Raw genomic sequence first — 18,910 nt, forward strand, 5'->3', positions numbered from 1 at the left:
AACTTGGAAAGGCCAAGGTGGGAGGATTGCTTGAGGCCAGGAGTTCAAGACCCGACTGAGCAACACAGCAAGAAACCCATCTCTACAAAAAAATTAAAAAATTAGCTGAGCATGGTTGTGCATGCCTATAGTCCTAGCCACTCACGGGACTAATCCAGGAGGATTGCTTGAGGTTAGGAGTTCAGGGTTACAATGAGCTATGATCATGCCACTGCACTTCAGCCTAGGGGACAGAGCATGACACTGTCTCTAAATTAATAAATAATTTATAAAAATAAAATAAAAATTACATGGAGCCAAAATAGAGCCCAAATAGCCAAAGTAATCCTAAGCAAAAAGAACAAAGTTGGACTCATCATATTACCTGATTTCAAACTATACTACAAGACTACAGTAACAAAAACAGCATGGTACTGGTACAAAAAGAGACCAATGGAACAAAATAGAAAACCGAGAAATAAAGCTACATACCTACAACCGATTGTCAACAAAACTGACAAAAATAAACAATGGGGAGAGGATCCCCTTTTCAATAAATGGTGCAGGGAAAACTGGCTAGCCATATGTAGAAGAATGAAACTAGACCCCTTCCTCTTACCATATACAAAAATTAACTCAAGAGGGATTCAAGACTTAAATGTAAGGCCTCCAACTATAAAAAGAAATCCCAAAAGAAAACCTGGGACATACTTTTCTGAACACTGGCCTAGGCAAAGTTCTCAAAACGAAATGCAACAAAAATAAAAATTGGCATTTCAGACCTAATTTAACTAAAGAGCTTCTGTGCAGCAAAACAAACTATCAACAGACTAAACAGACAACCTATAGCATAGGAGAAAATATTTGCAAGCTATGTATTCGACAAAGGCCTAATATCGAGAATCTATGAGGAACTTAAACAAATTAACAAGAAAAAAAAACACATTAAAAAGTAGGCAAAATAAGACACACAAGTGACATCCAATAAACTGGAAAGAATGCCCAACATTGCCAATCATCAGAGAAATGCAAATCAAAATCACAATGAGATGCCATCTCACACCAGTCAGAATGCCTATTATTAAAAAGTCAAAAAATAACAGACGACTAGGTTGCAGAGAAAAGGGAATGCTTATATACTGTTGATGGGAATACATTGTTAATTCAGCCCCATGTGGAAAGCAGTTTGGAGGTTTTTCAAAGACTAAAAATAGAACTATCATCCAACCCAGCCATCTCATTACTGGTACCTACCCCCCAAAAAATAAATTGTTCTACCAAAAAGACACATGCATTTGTATGTTCATCACAGCAATGTTAACCATAGCGAATACAGAGACTCAACCTAGGTGTGCATCAACAGTGGACTGGATAAAGAAAATGTGGTGCATGTATACCATGGAATACTATGCAGCCATAAAAAAGAATAAAATAATGTCCTCTGCAGCAACATAGGTAGAGCTGGAAGTCATTCTCCTAAGTGAATTAACACAGAAACAGAAAAGCAAATACTGCATGTTTTCACTTGTAAGTGGGAGCTAAACATTGAGTACACATGGACATAAAGATAGCAAAAATAGACACTGAGGCCTCCTAAAGCAGAGAGGGAGGAGGGGAGCAAGGGTTGAAAAACTTCCTATTGGGTACCATGTTCACTATCTTGGTGATGCAGTCAGTAGAAGCCCAAAGCCCAGCATCATGAAACATACCCTCATAACAAACCTGCACATGTATCCCCTGAATCTAAAATTTAAGAATTTAAATATTCACTCCTAAGCTAAAAAAGTTGACCTCATAGAAGTAGAGAGCAGAATAGTGGTCACTAGAAGCAGGAAAGGATAGGGGTGGTGGGATAGGAAGAGGTTGGTTAACAGCACACAAGTACAGCTAGACAACAGGAGTAAGTTCTAGTGTGCTATAGTGCTGTAAGGTGACTATAGCTAGCAATAGTTTGTACATATTTTAAAATAGCTAGAAGAATGGATTTTTGAATATTCCCAACACAAATAAATGATAAATGTTTGAGGTGATGAATATGCTAATTACTCCAATTTGATTATGGCACATTGTATACATGTATTGAAACATCACACTGTACCCTATCAATATGCATGATTATTATGGGGTCAATTAAAAATAGTAATAAAAGCAGGGCCAGGAGCAGTGGCTTATGCCTATAATCCCAGCACTTTGGGAGGCTGAAGTAGGTGGATCACTTCAGCCCAGGAGTTTGAGACCAACCTGGACAACATGGCGAAGCCTTGTCTCTACAAAAATATACAAAAATTAGCCAGGTGTGGTCATGTGTGCCTTTGTCCCAGCTACTTGGGAGGGGAGGCTGAGGTGGGAGGATCACTTGAGCCAGGAGGTCGACGCTGTAGTGAGTCATGATCATGCCACTACATTCAAGCCTGGGTGACAAAGTGAGAACCTGTCTCAAAAAGTAATAATAAAAGCAAAAAAATGCAAATAGAAGTAGAAAGGAAACAATATTTCCAAGTAACCTGTGAGCCTGTGCTGCCTAGGAGGCCCACGTTGTCCTGGGTCACATTTCACCTTCACCTCTTACTAGCTGTGGGAACATGAGTAAATTACCGTCTCTCCATGCCTCAGTTTCCTCATTTGTGAAATGAGGATACTGCCTATGGCTGATTATGTTATTGTTCCCAAATATTTGCTGCCCCTCTCTGTGAGAGGATTCTGTTTCCCCACTAAGCTGATGTCAGGCTTGCCTGTTGACAGATTCAGCCCAGGAAATGGGATTGGATGGGATTTATGTTGCCTCCAGGAAGAAGCTTCAAGAACCACCACCTGTTTCTCTCCTTTCTCCCTTTGCTAACTCCAGCAACATCCCAGACAGGAACTGTTCTTTCAGCAGAAGACCCAGTGAAAAGCACCCACGTTGGAATGTGAAGGATAATTAAACCTCTATTATTGGAAGCCACTGAAATTTAGGAGTGGTTTATTACCAAAGCATAAGTAAGCCTGGGAAGATACACTACTTCATCATGGTGTTGTAAGAGGAAAATGACGTAATATATTACAAAAACACACAGTAATTTCTTAATAATTGTTACAGGCTATTATTTAAAAAATACAATTGGGATGCGTAATCATTTAATTTCTCAAGGTTAATAATGGTAACAATGACTATTATGATCATTAATAATGTTAATTGGGAGGTAACAAACAACAAGCTTTGGAGTCAGACAGTTCTTGGCTTGAATTCTCCACCCCCTGAGAGACTTCGAATCAGTGACAGACTCCGTGAGCCACTTTCATGAGACACAAAGAGGAGGCAAAAATATTTAACGATGTTTTGTTGAGGATTAAATAAAATATATATGAAATCTGTCAGCACTTATCACACAGCTGTCTTTTTAATAGATTTTAAAACTTTAGGCCGGGCGTGGTGGCCCATGCCTGTAAACCCAGCACTTTGGGAGCTTGTTTAGAGGTGTTAGCAGGGGAGTGCAGCTTCCTATGCCCTTGACGGAAGACCGGTCCTCCCCTATCGGGGATGGTCGTCCTCTCTGACTGAGGGCGCAGCTTTGGGAGGGATGCACATGGAGGGGTGAGGGCGGAATCAGACACCCGCCTAGCTAGCCACATCAGCCAAATCAACTCTGGTGATCAATGGGGTGACAGATGTCACAGCCAGATCGCCCTCACATCCAATCCCAGCACTTTGGGAGACCAACACAGGTGGAATACTTGAGGCCAGGAGTTCAAGACCTCCCTGGCCAACATGGCAAAAACCTGTCTCTACTAAAATACAAAGAATTAGCCAGGTGTGGTGGCATGTGCTTGTAGTCCCAGCTACTCAGAGGCTGAGACACGAGAATTGCTTAAACCCAGGAGACAGAAGTTGCTGTGAGCCAAGATTGCACCACTGCACTTCAGCCTAGGTGACAGGGCAAGACTCTGTCTCAAAAACGAAACAAAACAAAAATACTTTATATTATGGGAATCACTGACATTCAAAGTAGAGAGCCATATAAGGTTCCCCCGTGTACCTGTCACCTACTTCAACATTATCGACATTTTACCAATCTTGTCTCATTTATTGTCACCCTCCTTAATGTCTCCCTCACTGGAGTATTTCAAAGCAAATTCAAGCCTTTGTATCATTTCATCTATAAATATTTTAATATGTAACTCTAGCCCATAAAAAGTTTTAAATTATAACCATAATACCACCATCAGCCCTAACAAAATGAACTATTCCTTGGTGTCATTTTATACCCAGCCTGCATTCAAATCTTCCCAGTTGTCTTAAAAATACCTTTTTGGAGTTTTAAAAATTAAAATCTAAACATTTTATGGTAAGGATCCTAAAGTGTCTTTTTAATCTACAACAGCCACCCCTGTTCTCCACACCTTACACCCTACACACACTAACTTTTTTTTTCCCATGCCATTCATTTGTTCAAGAAATGAGGTCCATTTCTCTGTAGAATTTCCCATGTAATCGATCTGACATAATGTATCCTCATGGTGTTATCGAACATGGTCTTCAATCCTCATATTTACTTGGTTAGGTTCAGGTTCCATTTACTCAAACATTTTTAATAGAAGAAAAGAATGAAACTGCTTACTGTAGCTTTCATTTGATCACTTCTGATGGGTTGGCCAAATTGAAAATAAACTTCAAGATCCGAAAAAATCCTGTGCTGTCAGCTTACTAAATATTAGAGCCATATTCACCATTTCAGCCTACTTTGACATGGTACTAGCTGGGTGAGTTGATAGAATTTTATTCTTCAACTCTAAGTAGACTCGTTATAGTAAGTTTCCTGTTTTGGCTATTCTAGCTGTCAGGCAGATCTTTGAATCAAGTGGCCAAGAATAATAAAACCCTGCCCAACGCACTAGCATTCCTAGACCTGAGGGCACCTCCACCACTCTCTGGGGGTGTAAAGACCAGTTTGAGAGATCTGAGGACATAGAATACTGCAACAGAGAGTCCTGCAGCTATCCCAGGTGTTGTGCTTTGAGAGCAAAACCAGAGTCAGGCTGCTAGCTGTGCGAAGATGGAAATGGCACTTCTCTCACGGAGGCGAACCGATCTGTCTCTGACACTTAGTTGTGCGTGTGATTTCTTTGATGGGGACCAAGCAGTTTGCCACTACTGCGTACACAAAAAATAAAGTCACCTAACCTCCCAGCGTGTGGTTGCTTGCTCATTCTGCTTTCATGTAGGTTTGTTTTCAATCAGGATTCAGGCAGGGGATACAAGGTTAAGGAGTAAGGGTTTCACTCAAATCAGCTCCTGATTGGATATACAGTCTGAGGGTGACTTGTATATTTTAAGTTAAAATGTCCAAATTGCTTATCTGTGCAGTTGGCAGAAACTGACAACCTGGTTTCCATTGCTGACAGAGCCCAGATTGCCTTAGATGATGCCAAACCATTTTACTGTTTCCTTTTGAAGAGTTGACCCTATGCCATTTACTTTTTTTTCCCTTCGTACCCAAAATTAATCCAAGACATCTACTCTTAAGAGACCAGTAATCTCTCTGTTAAATAGCAATTCTGCTGAATGGGGTCATCTGCAAAGCCATATTTTTGAGTTATTTAAGAACTGCTGGAGTGTCCTGGGTTTTTTAAACCAGCCACTTGGTGTATAACTCTTTCTAAAACATATCACATGTAATTGTAAATGCTTTTGATGACCTAAGGTTTACTATTCTACATAGGCAAATTATGAGGCATGTGATTGAACACAGATATGCCCTAGAACTTGTGGTACAGGCCCTGGCATCACCTTGCTGCCTATCATTTGCTGCTTTGACATACAATTATATATGCACCTGGAAGCTCTTCTGAATAAGTTAACATGGCTTCCTTTTCCTACATTAATTATTGAATCCAAAGCCCTTCCCTAAGTGGTTTGCTTGTTCTCTGAAAAATTTTTTTACAGTTTGGGAAAATGCATCGGCTTTGGGATCCAGAGAAATTTTTTTTTAAGTTATCACAGCATGATGTATGTCCTTCTCTCCCTTCCTTCCTTCCTCCATCTCTCCCTTCCTTCCTTCTTTCTTTCCTTCCTTCCTCCCTCCTTTCCTTCCTTCCTTCCTTCTTTCCTTTCTTATTTTAAACTTTTTATTTTAAAAATTTGGAAAACATTCATTTTGGGGGAAGATTTTATTACTCCATCATCCTAGCATTAATCACTTTATTTTCATTAACTTCAAATTACTTTCTATCTCATTTATAGGTACTACTTGGTTTGACAAGTAGGATAAACCTATGACATTTTTGATAATCAGATTGCCTTCTTTTGTTGAGCAGTAATTATCATCTTGCAGTATTTTAACATGTTGCCTCCAAAGGTCACTAAAACCAGATTAGGTATTTGCAACATCAGGTAAGCTCATTTAATTTTATTAGCGTCCTCATTCTGGATGCATGAGTTCTATGGCTTGGATATCAAGGCTTTTTTATCTTTAGAAACTTTCTAAGTTTGACATCTAGAACTGAGTGTGAATGGCCAGAGTTATTACCTTTATATTTTATCCACTTTTGCAAACTTTAATACTATATTCTTTTGGCAGTAACTGTCTTCCTGGGAGGACGGTTATGAAAATGAGTAACAGTCATCTTGGAAAAGCATGTTTTCTTATTTAACATAGAGTTTCTCCTAACTCTCAATCCCCATTTACTAAGACTCCCTTACCATTATAAGAGAGCATACTGTCTGTTTTAATCACCCTCCAACAAAGCTCCCAAACCTGACATTAATAGTAAATATTCAAAATGATGTCCTTAAAGAGTAATTTCAACTCACCTTCTAGAAATCTAGAAATCGGAGCAGGACCTGGCCCAAACTTTTCAAATGACCTACCACCCCTTTTAGGGTAGAAAGCTAGTTGGCTCAGGTATGAACGACTCTTCATTCTGGATGAAAAAGTAGTTTTCTGGTAGACTTTCATGTTATGGTTCATAAGTTTTTCCTGCCCAAGTGGAAAAGTTGGAAAGAATTTTTAATATACCAAAGTATGTTATCTTAAAATTAGTGATCATATATGAAAATAACATTTGCAACAAAAATCTTAACATTAAAACAACAACCCCACATTCTTCTCTTTGAAGGAATGTGTGTTGTTTTAATTTCCTTCTCATATGAAGCTGAGACCATTTAACTTTCATTAAATATGTACATCACAAATACAAGACTGGAAAATGTCCTCTCAGCTTCATTTTCACAATTTAGTCTTGCTCAAAATGCAGTTAAAATTTGGAAATTCTAGGCTGAGTGCAGTGGCTCATGTCTGTAATCCCAGCGCTTTGGGAGTCCAAGGTGGGCAGATCACCTGAAGTCAGGAGTTCAAGAGCAGCCTGACCAAGATGGAGAAACCCCGTGTCTACTAAAAATACAAAAATTAGCCAGGCGTGGTGATGGGTGCCTGCAGTCCCAGCTACTCAGGAGGCTGAGGCACGAGAATCACTTGAACCCGGGGGTGGAGGTGGCAGTGAGCCGAGCCCACACCACTGCACTCCAGCCTGGGTGACAGAGCAAGACTGTCAAAAAAAAAAAAAAAAGAAATTCTAAGGGTTGGTTCTGTGGAATTAAAAACTTGAGAGGAAAGGGATCTTCCCAGTAGATATTTAAAAATTAGGCTTGTGATTTCATTCATCTTCTCTTAATTTAATTTTAAGTATATTCCACAAAACCATACAACACATGCTGAGGAACCATCACATACAGATGAGTCTGTTGTTGAGCATTTGTAGATAATTTCCCTATCTTAATTAGGGTAGACAAAGTCCTGTAATCAACTTTTACCTCTGGGAAAAAAAGAAAGTAAATCTACTGAAATGTGAACCAGGCGATGTAGGTGTGATGACCACACCAGTGGTGAGATTAACTCTGCAAGGCACAGTGGGAAAGTTAGCCTTATCATTGATCTAGCTTCATACCACATAATTTGAAAACAACACCCCCTCCTCCACTTTCATCCCTTCTTCCTTCCCCAGCACACGCATATACATTGTCTTATCCATATCTGATTCTTGAAGACCCACCTCCTTTTATCTCCTTACCACTAACACCCTTTTTTCCATCTTCTCATCAACAAAGATGAACACCCCTTTCTCTCTATTTCCTTGGCATGCCTCTGTTACTGTATTTCCTCCACTCTGAGTTGCCACTTATTGTAAGATGTGCTATTATTTTACTCACGGCCAGTGATGTATGACATCCCATCTATGGAAGCTAGATACCAATTTCAGAAATGTAAAAAATGTGGAAATGTGGGTGTTGGAATCAATGAAGGACAGTGTGCCATACTTGTCCTACTGGACTGCTGCGGTGTATCTCTCTTCCTCCATTAGGTGGCGATCTTCGCGGTGCCTACTGTCAGCTGGATGTTTTTCTGTCATTTGTGTTCGTACTGTCTCCCCATCATGATGTGAGGCACACACCACCTGTGTCTAGTTGACTCCATGTCTTAGCCCAGCAAAGTTCATAAGAGCAATATATAAGTGGATATGATTCTAACATTAATTGAGTTTGTGATTTTAATTAAACCTTACCGTTTTCTTTGCTTCCATTTCATTTTCTTTGAAAAGAAAGAGATCTCTGAAAAAGATCTTATAAGGCCTGTCCTCTTTGATTGAGCCATCCTTTACTTTATCTGTTAAAAAAGAAAGAATGAATGAATGAATTCTGTCATCCTTCCTCTACTGACCAGAATAGTAAGTCTCCCACCAGCCAGGGTGCAATGAATGGGATGCAGGGGTCTCTGAGAAGGTAATGTTAAAAGAAAAACTTTGCCCAAATTAAATTTGAAGGAGTTTAATTGAGTAATGAACGATTTGTGAATTGGGCAGCCCCCAGAATCACAGCAGAGTCAGAGACTCCAGGGATGCCTCATGGTGAGAACAAATTTATAGATAAAAAAAGGGAAGTGAGGCACAGAAATCTCAGGTGAGGTACAGAAACAGCTGGATTGGTTACAGCTCAGCGTTTGCCTTATTTGAACACAGTTTGAACACTCAGTAGTGTATCAGTGGTTGAAGTACGGCTGCTGGGATTAGGCCAAGACTCAGCTATTGTTACAGGGCATACTTCTAAGTTAGGGTTTCAATTTTGTCTGTCTATTAAGTTAGGTAGCAGTTCGTTCCCAAGGACTCAAATATAGAAGTACGGAGTCCTTCTCAGGCCATATTTAGTTTGCTTTAACAGTAGAATGCAGACAGCCTTGCTTCCACATCTCCTGGGTAGGAGCCACAGCGTCTCTGTCTGTTTCCCACAGCGCTGACATATCTCTTACTGCTTCATGAGGAATGAGTTGATAAAATAAGGAGGTCTTTACCAAAATAATAGGATAAAATTTTGAGATATTAATATGTTTCTTCTCACCACTACACATATGCCACCATTACCCTTACACCTCCATTTCAACAGCAACAGATAAAGCCACTACCCTGAAGGAGAGCCTCTGCCCAGATTAGAGAATCTTAAAAAAAGAAGTCAAAGATAATACAAAGTGCTGGAGAGCATGTGGAGAAAATGGACCCAAATACACTCCTAGAAGGAATGTTTAAGTGGGGCAGTCACTTTGGAAAACAATCTGGCAGTTCCTTAAAAAGTTGAACATAGAATTGCCACATGACCTAGAAATTCTACTGCTAGGATATACCAAAAAGAAATGAAAGCATAGGTGCTCACAAAAACTTGTACATGAATATTTAGAGCAATGTTATTTATAATAGCCAAAAAATAGAGACAACCTAGACATCTGATATGGTTTGGCTGTGTCCCCACCCAAATCTCATCTTGAATTTTAGCTCCTATAATTCCCACGTGTCATGGGAGGGACCCAGTGGGAAGTAATTGAATCACGGTGAGGGGTTCATTTTTGTGCTGCTGCATGATCGTGAATAAGTCTCATGAGATCTGATGGTTTTATAAAGGGGAGTTCCCCTGCACACACTCTTGCCTGCCAAGGTGTAAGATGTGACTTTCCTCCTCTTTCACCTTCCACCACAATTGTGAGGCCTTCCCAGCCATGTGGAGCTGTGAATTCATTAAATTTCTTTCATTTATAAATTAGCCAGCCTGGGTATGTCTTTATTAGCAGCATGAAAACAGATTAATACAATATCCATCAATTGATGAATGATAAACAAAATGCAATATTTCCATACAAGGAACTCTTATTTGCCCAGAGAAAGGAATGAAATACAATACATGCTACAACGTGGATGAACCTTGGAAACATGTTGAGTATAAGAAGCCAGTAACAAAGGACCACACATTGTATAATTCCATTTATATAAAATATCCAGAATAGGCATATTCATGGAGATAGAAAATAGATGAGTGGTTGCTTGGGGCTGGAGGGTGGATGGGGCCTAGGGATTGATGGCTGAGGGATGCAGGTTTCTTTTGAATGAGTGAAAATGTTCTAAAATTGGCTGTAGTGATTGTTGCACATATGTTTGCATACACTAAAAACCATGGACTCGTACTCTTAATAAAAAATGAAGGCTGGCCATTAAAAAGGTAAAAGAAAAGTCAGCTGAATTTCTGCGTGGACTTCCTGTTTTTATTTATAACATTTGATATGACAAAAAAAATCTTTCTCTCTCTTTATTTCTTATTTCTTACTTTCTAATTCTTGGGATGTGGCACGATGGAAATCTTGGTGTTCAAAATCAATAATGAAAGTCAAGTGTATTTGTCTATTTTCACACTGCTATAAAGAACTTCCCTGAGACTGGGTAGTTTACAAAGGAAAGAGGTTTAACTGACTCACAGTTCTGCATAGCTGGGAAGACCTCGGGAAACTTACAATCCTGGTAGAAGGCTAAGGGCAAGCGAGCACCTTCTTCACAAGGTGGCAGGAGAGAGAAACATGAAGGAGGAATTTCCAAACACATATAAAACCATCAGATCTTGTGAGAACTCACTCACTATCACAAGAGCATGGGGCAAAACGCCCCCACCATCCAATCACCTCCCTCCCTCAACACGTGGAGATTACAGGTCCCTCCTTTGACATGTGGGGGGATTCTAATTTGAGATGAGATTTGGGTAGGGACACAGAGCCAAACCATATGACCAAGAATACTGGGAGCCTGGAGTTGACACCTTAAATCAGAGATAGGAAGAGGATTCCTGAGGACACATTCCCCAACCCATACCCCACATCCCTTTCCACCTAAGCCTCACAAAAAGACTCCACATCCTCCCAGCAAGCAGAGGGCCTGTGAAGAAACTCAATGATTCTCGCCCCAAATCACTAGAATCACTTTGGCTCCACAAAACTCCAGAGATTCTGACTTAATTGGTCAAGGAAACATCAGCACTGGAATATTTTGAGAGTCCCCCAGGTGGCTGTAATGTATATCCAGGGCTAAGAGCTAGTGGACCAAAGTTTAAGGAATTAATGGACTGGAGCTTAAAGTCTACCTGAGAAGCAGCCATTTGCTCAAGGATTTAGCACAGAAAGTGGGAGTGGCTGGGATTATAGAAACTCCAGACATTTTTCTGTAAGTCATGGGTTAGAGGGAAAGAAAATTGCAGAGTGGAAGTCTTGGATTCAACACAGAGTACTCTGATCATCTCCTATTCACCCTGATGGTGATGGAGGGATCCCCCATCCTAAATACTATGAGATGGCTGAACACATGATACCCAACACTGGACAGATGAGACTGAGAGCAATGTATAAGTCATATATACTCATAGTCTGGGGGAGGAGAATGCTGCCTGCAATGCAGGGCCACATGGGAACTGCACTCAGGAGCACAGTGAATCACCAGTGGTGGGAGGCAACTTTGTAGTAACAAAAGGCTGAGGTGTCCCCTGGTCCCCACAGGAGGATGTGATTGACTTGTTTGAATAATTTCATGGCTGACAGTGCAGTGAAACCCATTAGGCTGAAGACCAGGTGGAATGCAGCTGGTCCAGTTGATAGAGCAACTAGCTAGGCAGGCAGACTTTCCTGGTAGGTGGAGATCATATTTGGCAACAGCAGGAGGATTTATGGTTAGGCTTTTGGGGCCCTGTGAGGCTGAAATATGTCAAGGCAGCACATAAAATTTTAGGCCTTAAAAACATGAAGTAGAAACAGCTGAGGGTGGGTCCAGGCAGCTGGACTCTGGGACAGCAGGAGTGTGGATGCGCAAAGCCAGCAGGCTGGAGACCAGGAGGGAGCAACAGAGATTGAGGACCCAAAAGGATGTGGGGCCGGGTGCCTGTGATGGTTAATCGTGTGTGTCAACTTGACTGGGCCATGGGTGCCCAGATGAAACATTATTTCTGGGTGTGTCTGTGAGGGTATTTCCAGGTGAGATTAGCATTTGAACTGGTGGGCTCAGTTAAGTAGACTGCCCTCATCCATGTGGGTGGGTCTCATGCAATCTCTTGAGGGTCTGAGTAGAAAAGCCTGAGGAATTAGGAAGTCACCTCTTCTTTTCTGCCTCACTGCTTGAACTGGGACATCTCATCTCATCTTCTCCTATGCTAAGACTGGAACTCACACCATCAGTTCCCCTGCTTCTCAGGCTTTCTGAGTCTGATGGAATTACATCACCAGCTCTCCTGGGTCTCCAGCTTGTAGATGGCAAACCATGGGACTTCTCAGCCTCCATAATTATATGAGCCAATTACTCATAGGAAATCTCCTTCCTATTGGTTCTGTTTTTCTGGAGAGCTCTGGCTAATACAGTGGTGTTTCCAGAGTCTGTGGACCTATGCCTTATATACCATCACTCCCAGGCCAGAACTGGGCCCCAGACATCCCAATATGGAGCCACCGTTGTCCTCCAGGGGATGAGTTATTGGTGGGCTGGACACCTCTTCCCCGATCAGCCTTCTCTTCTTCCAAGAGAAACTCTACAAACTTAGATTCTGCCCTATCCCAAGTGTCTTAAAATCTTTAAAGCCTGAGTTAAAATCTCTACTGACCAAGTTTAAGTGTCTTGGAATTGACAAGATGATATTTTTGTCCCTCCAAGTTCAAAGCTGAGTTTATTTCAGTTACAGAGAAATAGAAGAAAATTAAATTTCTGAACACCAAGTGTATTAGTTTCCTCTTGTTTCCATAATAAGATATCACAAAATTAGTAGTTTAGAATGACAGAAATGTATTCTCTCCATTCTGGAGGTCAGATATATGAAATCAAGGTGTTGGCAGAGCCATGTTCTCTCAGTGAAGCCTCTAGGGGAGGATCCTTCCACACTTCTAGCTTCTGATGGCTCTAGACATTCATTGGCTGGATAACGCCAACCTCTGCCTCCAACTTCACATGGCCTTCTCCTTTTCTTTCTTTTCTAAAGACACTTATCATTGAATTTAGGGCCCACCCTAAATTCAGGAGGATCTCATCTTGAGATCCTTATCTTAATTACATTTGCAAAGATCCTTTTCCCAAATAAGGCCATATTCCCAGGTTCCAGAGGTTAGAATAGGAAGGCCAACCATTTCTGGAGGGCCGCCATTCAACCCGCTACACCAAATTTCCTATATTATAAACTCACCACATGAACTAGCCCCTAGGTAACCCTTCTCCCTGTATTTCTTTCCTAGTCACAGAAGACTAGGGCTGCTGTAGCAGATTACCACAAACAGCGTGGCTTAAAACAACAGAAATGTAGTCTCTCACAGTTCTGGAGGCCAGAAGTTCAAAATCAAGGTGTTAGCACCATTGATTCCTTCTGGAGGCTCTGAGGGGGAATCTGTTCCATGACTTTCACCTAGCTTCTGGTAGTGAAATTCCTGGGATTCCTTGGATTGTAGATCTATCACTCCAATCTGTTCCTCCATTCTTCACATGACCTTCCCCTCTGAGTGTCTGTATCTCAAATCTTCCTTTCTGTTCTCTTATAAGGACACTAGTAATTGGATTTAGCACTTGTCCTAAATCCAAGAAGATCTCATCTTGAGATCCTTACTTTAATTACTTTTGCAGAGCTCCCCCTTTCCAAACAATGTCACATTTTCAGGCTGTTGGTGGAAATATCTTTTGGGGTCTGCATTCAACCCCTTACAGCACCCCATACCTGCAATGTACATCAAATTCCACCATTAATCATAGTCTTCTGCCTCAACAAAGAGTCTCATTCTACCAGCTCTTGAGCAAACTGGACACTAGGCTCAAACTCTCTCCAACACTCCATTTTAGCAATAAGAGGTCTGCTTAGTTCTACAAGTCAAATGCTAGTAGCTGAATCCTGGCTCCTCTAAACTCTAAACTCTAATCCTCTCCCTTTTGTTACTATTATATTCTTCTCTAAGTTGCCTTGCAAATCCCTGCCATTACTAATTAACAACCTTGGGAGAAGCCTTTCTGTTCTCTGCCTCACTGTATTAGTTTCTTATTGCAGCTGTAACAAATTACCACAAACCTAGTGGCTTAAAACAATACGAATTTATTTTCTTATACTTCTGGAGGCCAGAAGTCTGAAATTAGTCCTTTGAGCATAACATCAGGATGTTGATAGGGCTGTGTTACTTCTGATGGTTCCAGGTGAGAATCAATTTCCTTTCTTTTTCCAGCTGTTAGTGGCTGCCTGCATTCCTTCATTTGTGGTCTCTTCCACCATCTTCAAAGTGCATCACTTTAGTCTCTACTTCCATTGTCACATCACCTTCTCTGTCTTTGATCCTCCTTTTATAAGGACTCTTGGATTATATTAGGCCCATTGGCTAATCCAGGATAACCTTCCCATATCAGGGTAATTAACTTAAACCCATTTGCAAAGTCCCTTTTGCCCCATAACATAATGTATTCACAGGGTCCAGGGATTAGAATGTGGAAACATTTGGGGGGCCATTATTCTGTCTACCACACTCACACAGTCTCACTCCTTTCTTAGCCTTGCTCCTTACTGACACTGTATTTGTCTTGTCCTAATTCTTCTATTTATTCATTAATTCATTCATCCACTCATTCATTCATTCAACAAATGCCTATGAAGCCTCAACTATGTGCCAGGTACTGTTTTAGGCACTGATGTTACAGTGGCGAACAAAACAAGGATGGCTGCTCTTGAGGATCTTATACTGAGGTGAAGTGGGGGGTTTGGAAATAGAAAATATAAACATTAATGTAATAAAGTAACTTTTATAATATGTTTTAAAGTAATAAAATTCTGTGGGAAAAATAAAGCAGAATATAGGAGGGCTGGGCTGAGCAACTTTAAGTAGAGTGGTCAGAATGGGTCTCACTGATCAAGTGGTATTTAAAGGAGTTGAGAGAATCTGTCAAGTGGATATCTGACGAAGAGAGGGACTGGCTGTGGCAACGGCCAGTGCAAAGGTCCTGAGGCAGGATCATCTCTTGTGTGTGTTCAAGAAAGGCTAGTGTAGCTGGAGTGAAATAAATGGGGTCAGGGGGACTGTAGTAGCAAGGATAATTACTTAGTATCCTGTAGGCAGTCTTGAAGACTTTGGCAATGACCCTCAGTAAACTAGAGAAGCATTGGAGGGCTTTGAACAGAGAAGGAATGTGGTCTGACCTACTTAATACTTTGTAGTTGGATAAGAAGAGACTTGGAGTGCGGGAGTCAAGGGTTGAGATCAGACTAGTTCAGGTAAGAGGTAATGGGCTGAGACCAGCACGGCAAGAGTTAAATGGTGAAAAGTGGTTGGGTTCTGAGAACCTTCTGAAGGGAGAGCAAACAGAATTCCCTAATGGATTGCATACGGGGTGTTTTCCCTCAAGCACCCATTTTTCCTTCCTTCTTTCCCTCCTTTCTTCCTTCCATTTGTTTCTTCATTTTTTTGTATTGTTTCAGGACTCGATTTTACTTTTTTTTAAATCATATTTGGAGTACCTATCAATATTAAATATCTTTTTAGAAATCATGGCTTTCAGTGTCTCCAATCATACTGATATATTCATATTTGAACCCTGAGCAGCTAGGTTAGTATATAAAAGGCACTGAAAAACTGCAGAATTGATTTAACTGCATAACATAATCTTAAAATACATTAAAGTAGATCTAAATTAATAGAGAGATGAGTCATGTTTGTAGATAGAAAGACATGATTTCATAAAAATGCCAATTCTCCACAAATGATCAATGGATTCCCAGTAATATAAGTACATAGTCCCACAGGAGTTTGTCTAAACTTGATAAGTAAATTCTAAAACTAGTAAGGAAAACCAAGAGACAAGAATAGTGAGAACCCTTCCCAAGAGGAACAGGAAGGGGAGATTGCTCTGCTGTGTATTATTATGGAGCTACAGCAAAGGGAAAGACAAATTCACTAATGGACTAGAATGGAAATCTCAGGAACATATCCACATATGGAGAAAGGAGAGACTGTTCAAAAAAAGAGTTGGGGAAGATGGTTATTCTCATGGAATAAAAGAGGAAATTGGATCTTTACCTCACACTCCATACAAAAATTAACTACAGATGAAATAAGCATAAAATTGTCCCCCAAAAACCTTTAAAACAAGTAGTAGAACCTACAGGTTATATCATTTAGGCCTTTGCTAGGGAAGGATTTCTTAAAAACATACAAAGTAGTAACTATACAAGAAAATATTGATAAATTCGGCTACATTAAGATTAAAGACTTTGCTCATCAAAAGACACCATAAACAAAGTGAAAGATAAGTTCAAACTGGGAGAAAATATTTGTACTCTATACAGACAACATAATTGGGATATGCCATATCTACAAAACTACAAATCAATATAAAGAGCACTAACAACCTAAAGACAAATAGAAAAAAGACTGTATTAAATAGGCGTTTAACAGAAGAAGAAACACTTACGGTCAATAAACATATGAAGAGTTGTTCAACTTCATTAGTTATCAGAAATGCAAATAAAGACCATAATGAGATCCAAATTTCACCCATTTGATTGGCAAAGCATTAAAAAATTTGACAATACCAAGTGTTTGGAGAGGATATAATTCCACAGGATCTCTAACACATTTCTTGTAGAGATGTGATTGGCACAACTTCTTTGGAAAACACTTTGACATTATTATCTGAAGTTGGATATCCGGCTAATGTCAAATTCAGCAACTCTATTCCTAGGTATACATGCAAGAGAAACTTTCTTGTATACCAGGAGATGTGAACAAGAATGTTCATTGGCAGCACCATTTAATAGCAATAAGCTGTAAACAACCCAAATACCCAAAGAAGCATCAACTGTAAACTATAGTATATTTGCATTTTGTTATATTGTACAGCAGTGACAATGAATGATCTAAAACATACAACAGTATGAATGACTCTTAAAATATAATGCTGGCTGGGCATGGTGACTCACTTCTGTAATCCCAGTAGTTTGGGATGCCGAAGTGGATCACTTGAGCCCAGGAATTCAAGACCAGTCTGGGCAACAGGCAACATGGCAAGACCTTGTCTATAAAAACAATTGTTTTTAAAAAATTGAAATAAATATGTATGTATGTATATATATATAATGTTAACTGAAAAGTTCTAAAATATGATAGTCAACAAGATATCCTTTTTTAAAAGTTAAAACTAAAATGAAAATTATGCTCTTTAAGACTACATGTATACAGTATAAAACTATACATACAAATAAAAAAGTAAGGAAATAATCTAAACAGACTTCAACATGGTGCCTGGCTTAGGGGATGAAAGCCAAGGGATAGGGTATGTAGTTATCATCAGGATGTAATTTCTTGTGAAGATCCTTGTCTGTGGATTCTGATGGGTTCAAAGATTCATATTATGTTGTTAATACATAATTGTATTAATCTTAAAAGAAGGCTATGGGTCTTAGGGTACTGGTACCAAATATGTCAGAACTCATGCTGCTTGTCGTGTTGTGAGTAATAAAGTCCTTTGTCTCTGACCCAAGGGTTTTGTATCTCTTGTCAGCATCCAGGAAACTGTAGCAAGCTAACTTACTAGTTTGCAAGTAGAAGAAAATCAGCCCTGTCACAGTTCTTAACAAAGTAATATAAATCCTTTAATTAAAAAAGGCATCATCGGCCAGGTGTGGTGGCTCACACCTGTAGTCCCAGCACTTTGGGAGACCAAGGCGGGGGGATCACCTGAGGTCAAGAGTTGGAGACTAGCCTGGCCAGCATGGGGAAACCCCATCTCCACTAAAAATACAAAAATCAGCCGGGCATGGTGGGCACCTGTAATCCCAGCTACTCAGGAGGCCGAGGCACCAGAATTGCTTGAACCCAGGAGGCGGAGGTTGCAGTGAGCCGAGATGGTGCCACTGCACTCCAGCTTGGGTGACAGAGAAGCTCTCTGTCTAGTATCCCATTATTCCATTCCCTGGATGTATTACAGTTTATATAACCAGCGCTTTCCAATGGATATTATGATTGATTCCAGTCTTTTGCTATTGTAAACAATGCTGCAATAAATATTCCTGTACACGCATTTTTAATCACTTGTGTATGCATATCTGTAGAATAAATGCTCAACATGGCTCCTTTTAAATATCTTTTTTTAAAAATGGTAGTGGAGTAGAGACTACTAGTGAACCCCCAATATCCATTCTTCCTTCTTCTATAGGAATAGAACCCTAAATGAACATTCAGAGTAGAGGCTATGTTTCTCAGCCTCCCTTGGAGGCAGGTATAACCACGTGGCTACGTTTTGGCCAAGGGGATGTCAGCGGAAGTGGCGAATGCAACTTCAGGGCATGTCCTCGCCTTCCCCTTTTCTCCTGGCTGGCAGGAATATGGATGTGACCACTGGTGTGGAAGCAGCCCTCTTGGACCAAGAACATAGCCCAGGAACAAGCCAGAAAGAGTTGGGCCCCTGATGTGAACCTCTGTATGGAATGCTTCCATCCAGACTTTACCTGAGCGAGAACAAACGTTTATCATGTTTAAGCCACCGTTGTTTTATATTTTCTGTCACTTGCAGCCAAACTTTTACATTGTAAATACAAATAGTGCCAATTATTCCTTTAAAGAGAATGCCTATAGAGTGCCTGAGTGCCTGTTACCTA

The 18,910-nt window shown here is 40.3% G+C and overlaps 1 protein-coding gene across 2 annotated transcripts in view; it reads right to left on the reverse strand.

Annotated features, from left to right (window-relative positions):
- CCDC38 (coiled-coil domain containing 38) overlaps positions 1-18,910 on the reverse strand; it is a 67,680-nt gene that overhangs the window by 41,270 nt on the left and 7,500 nt on the right. For both annotated transcript variants that reach the window (XM_077954779.1, XM_015152467.3), the window contains 2 exons: positions 8,518-8,618; positions 6,770-6,935 (listed from right to left, as the gene is read on the reverse strand). In XM_077954779.1, the coding sequence (XP_077810905.1) occupies positions 6,770-6,935; positions 8,518-8,618 (267 nt within the window). The remainder of the gene's footprint in view (positions 1-6,769; positions 6,936-8,517; positions 8,619-18,910) is intronic.

The sequence above is a fragment of the Macaca mulatta genome, chromosome 11 (genome assembly GCF_049350105.2).
Source record: "Macaca mulatta isolate MMU2019108-1 chromosome 11, T2T-MMU8v2.0, whole genome shotgun sequence".
Classification (NCBI taxonomy): Eukaryota; Metazoa; Chordata; class Mammalia; order Primates; family Cercopithecidae; genus Macaca; species Macaca mulatta.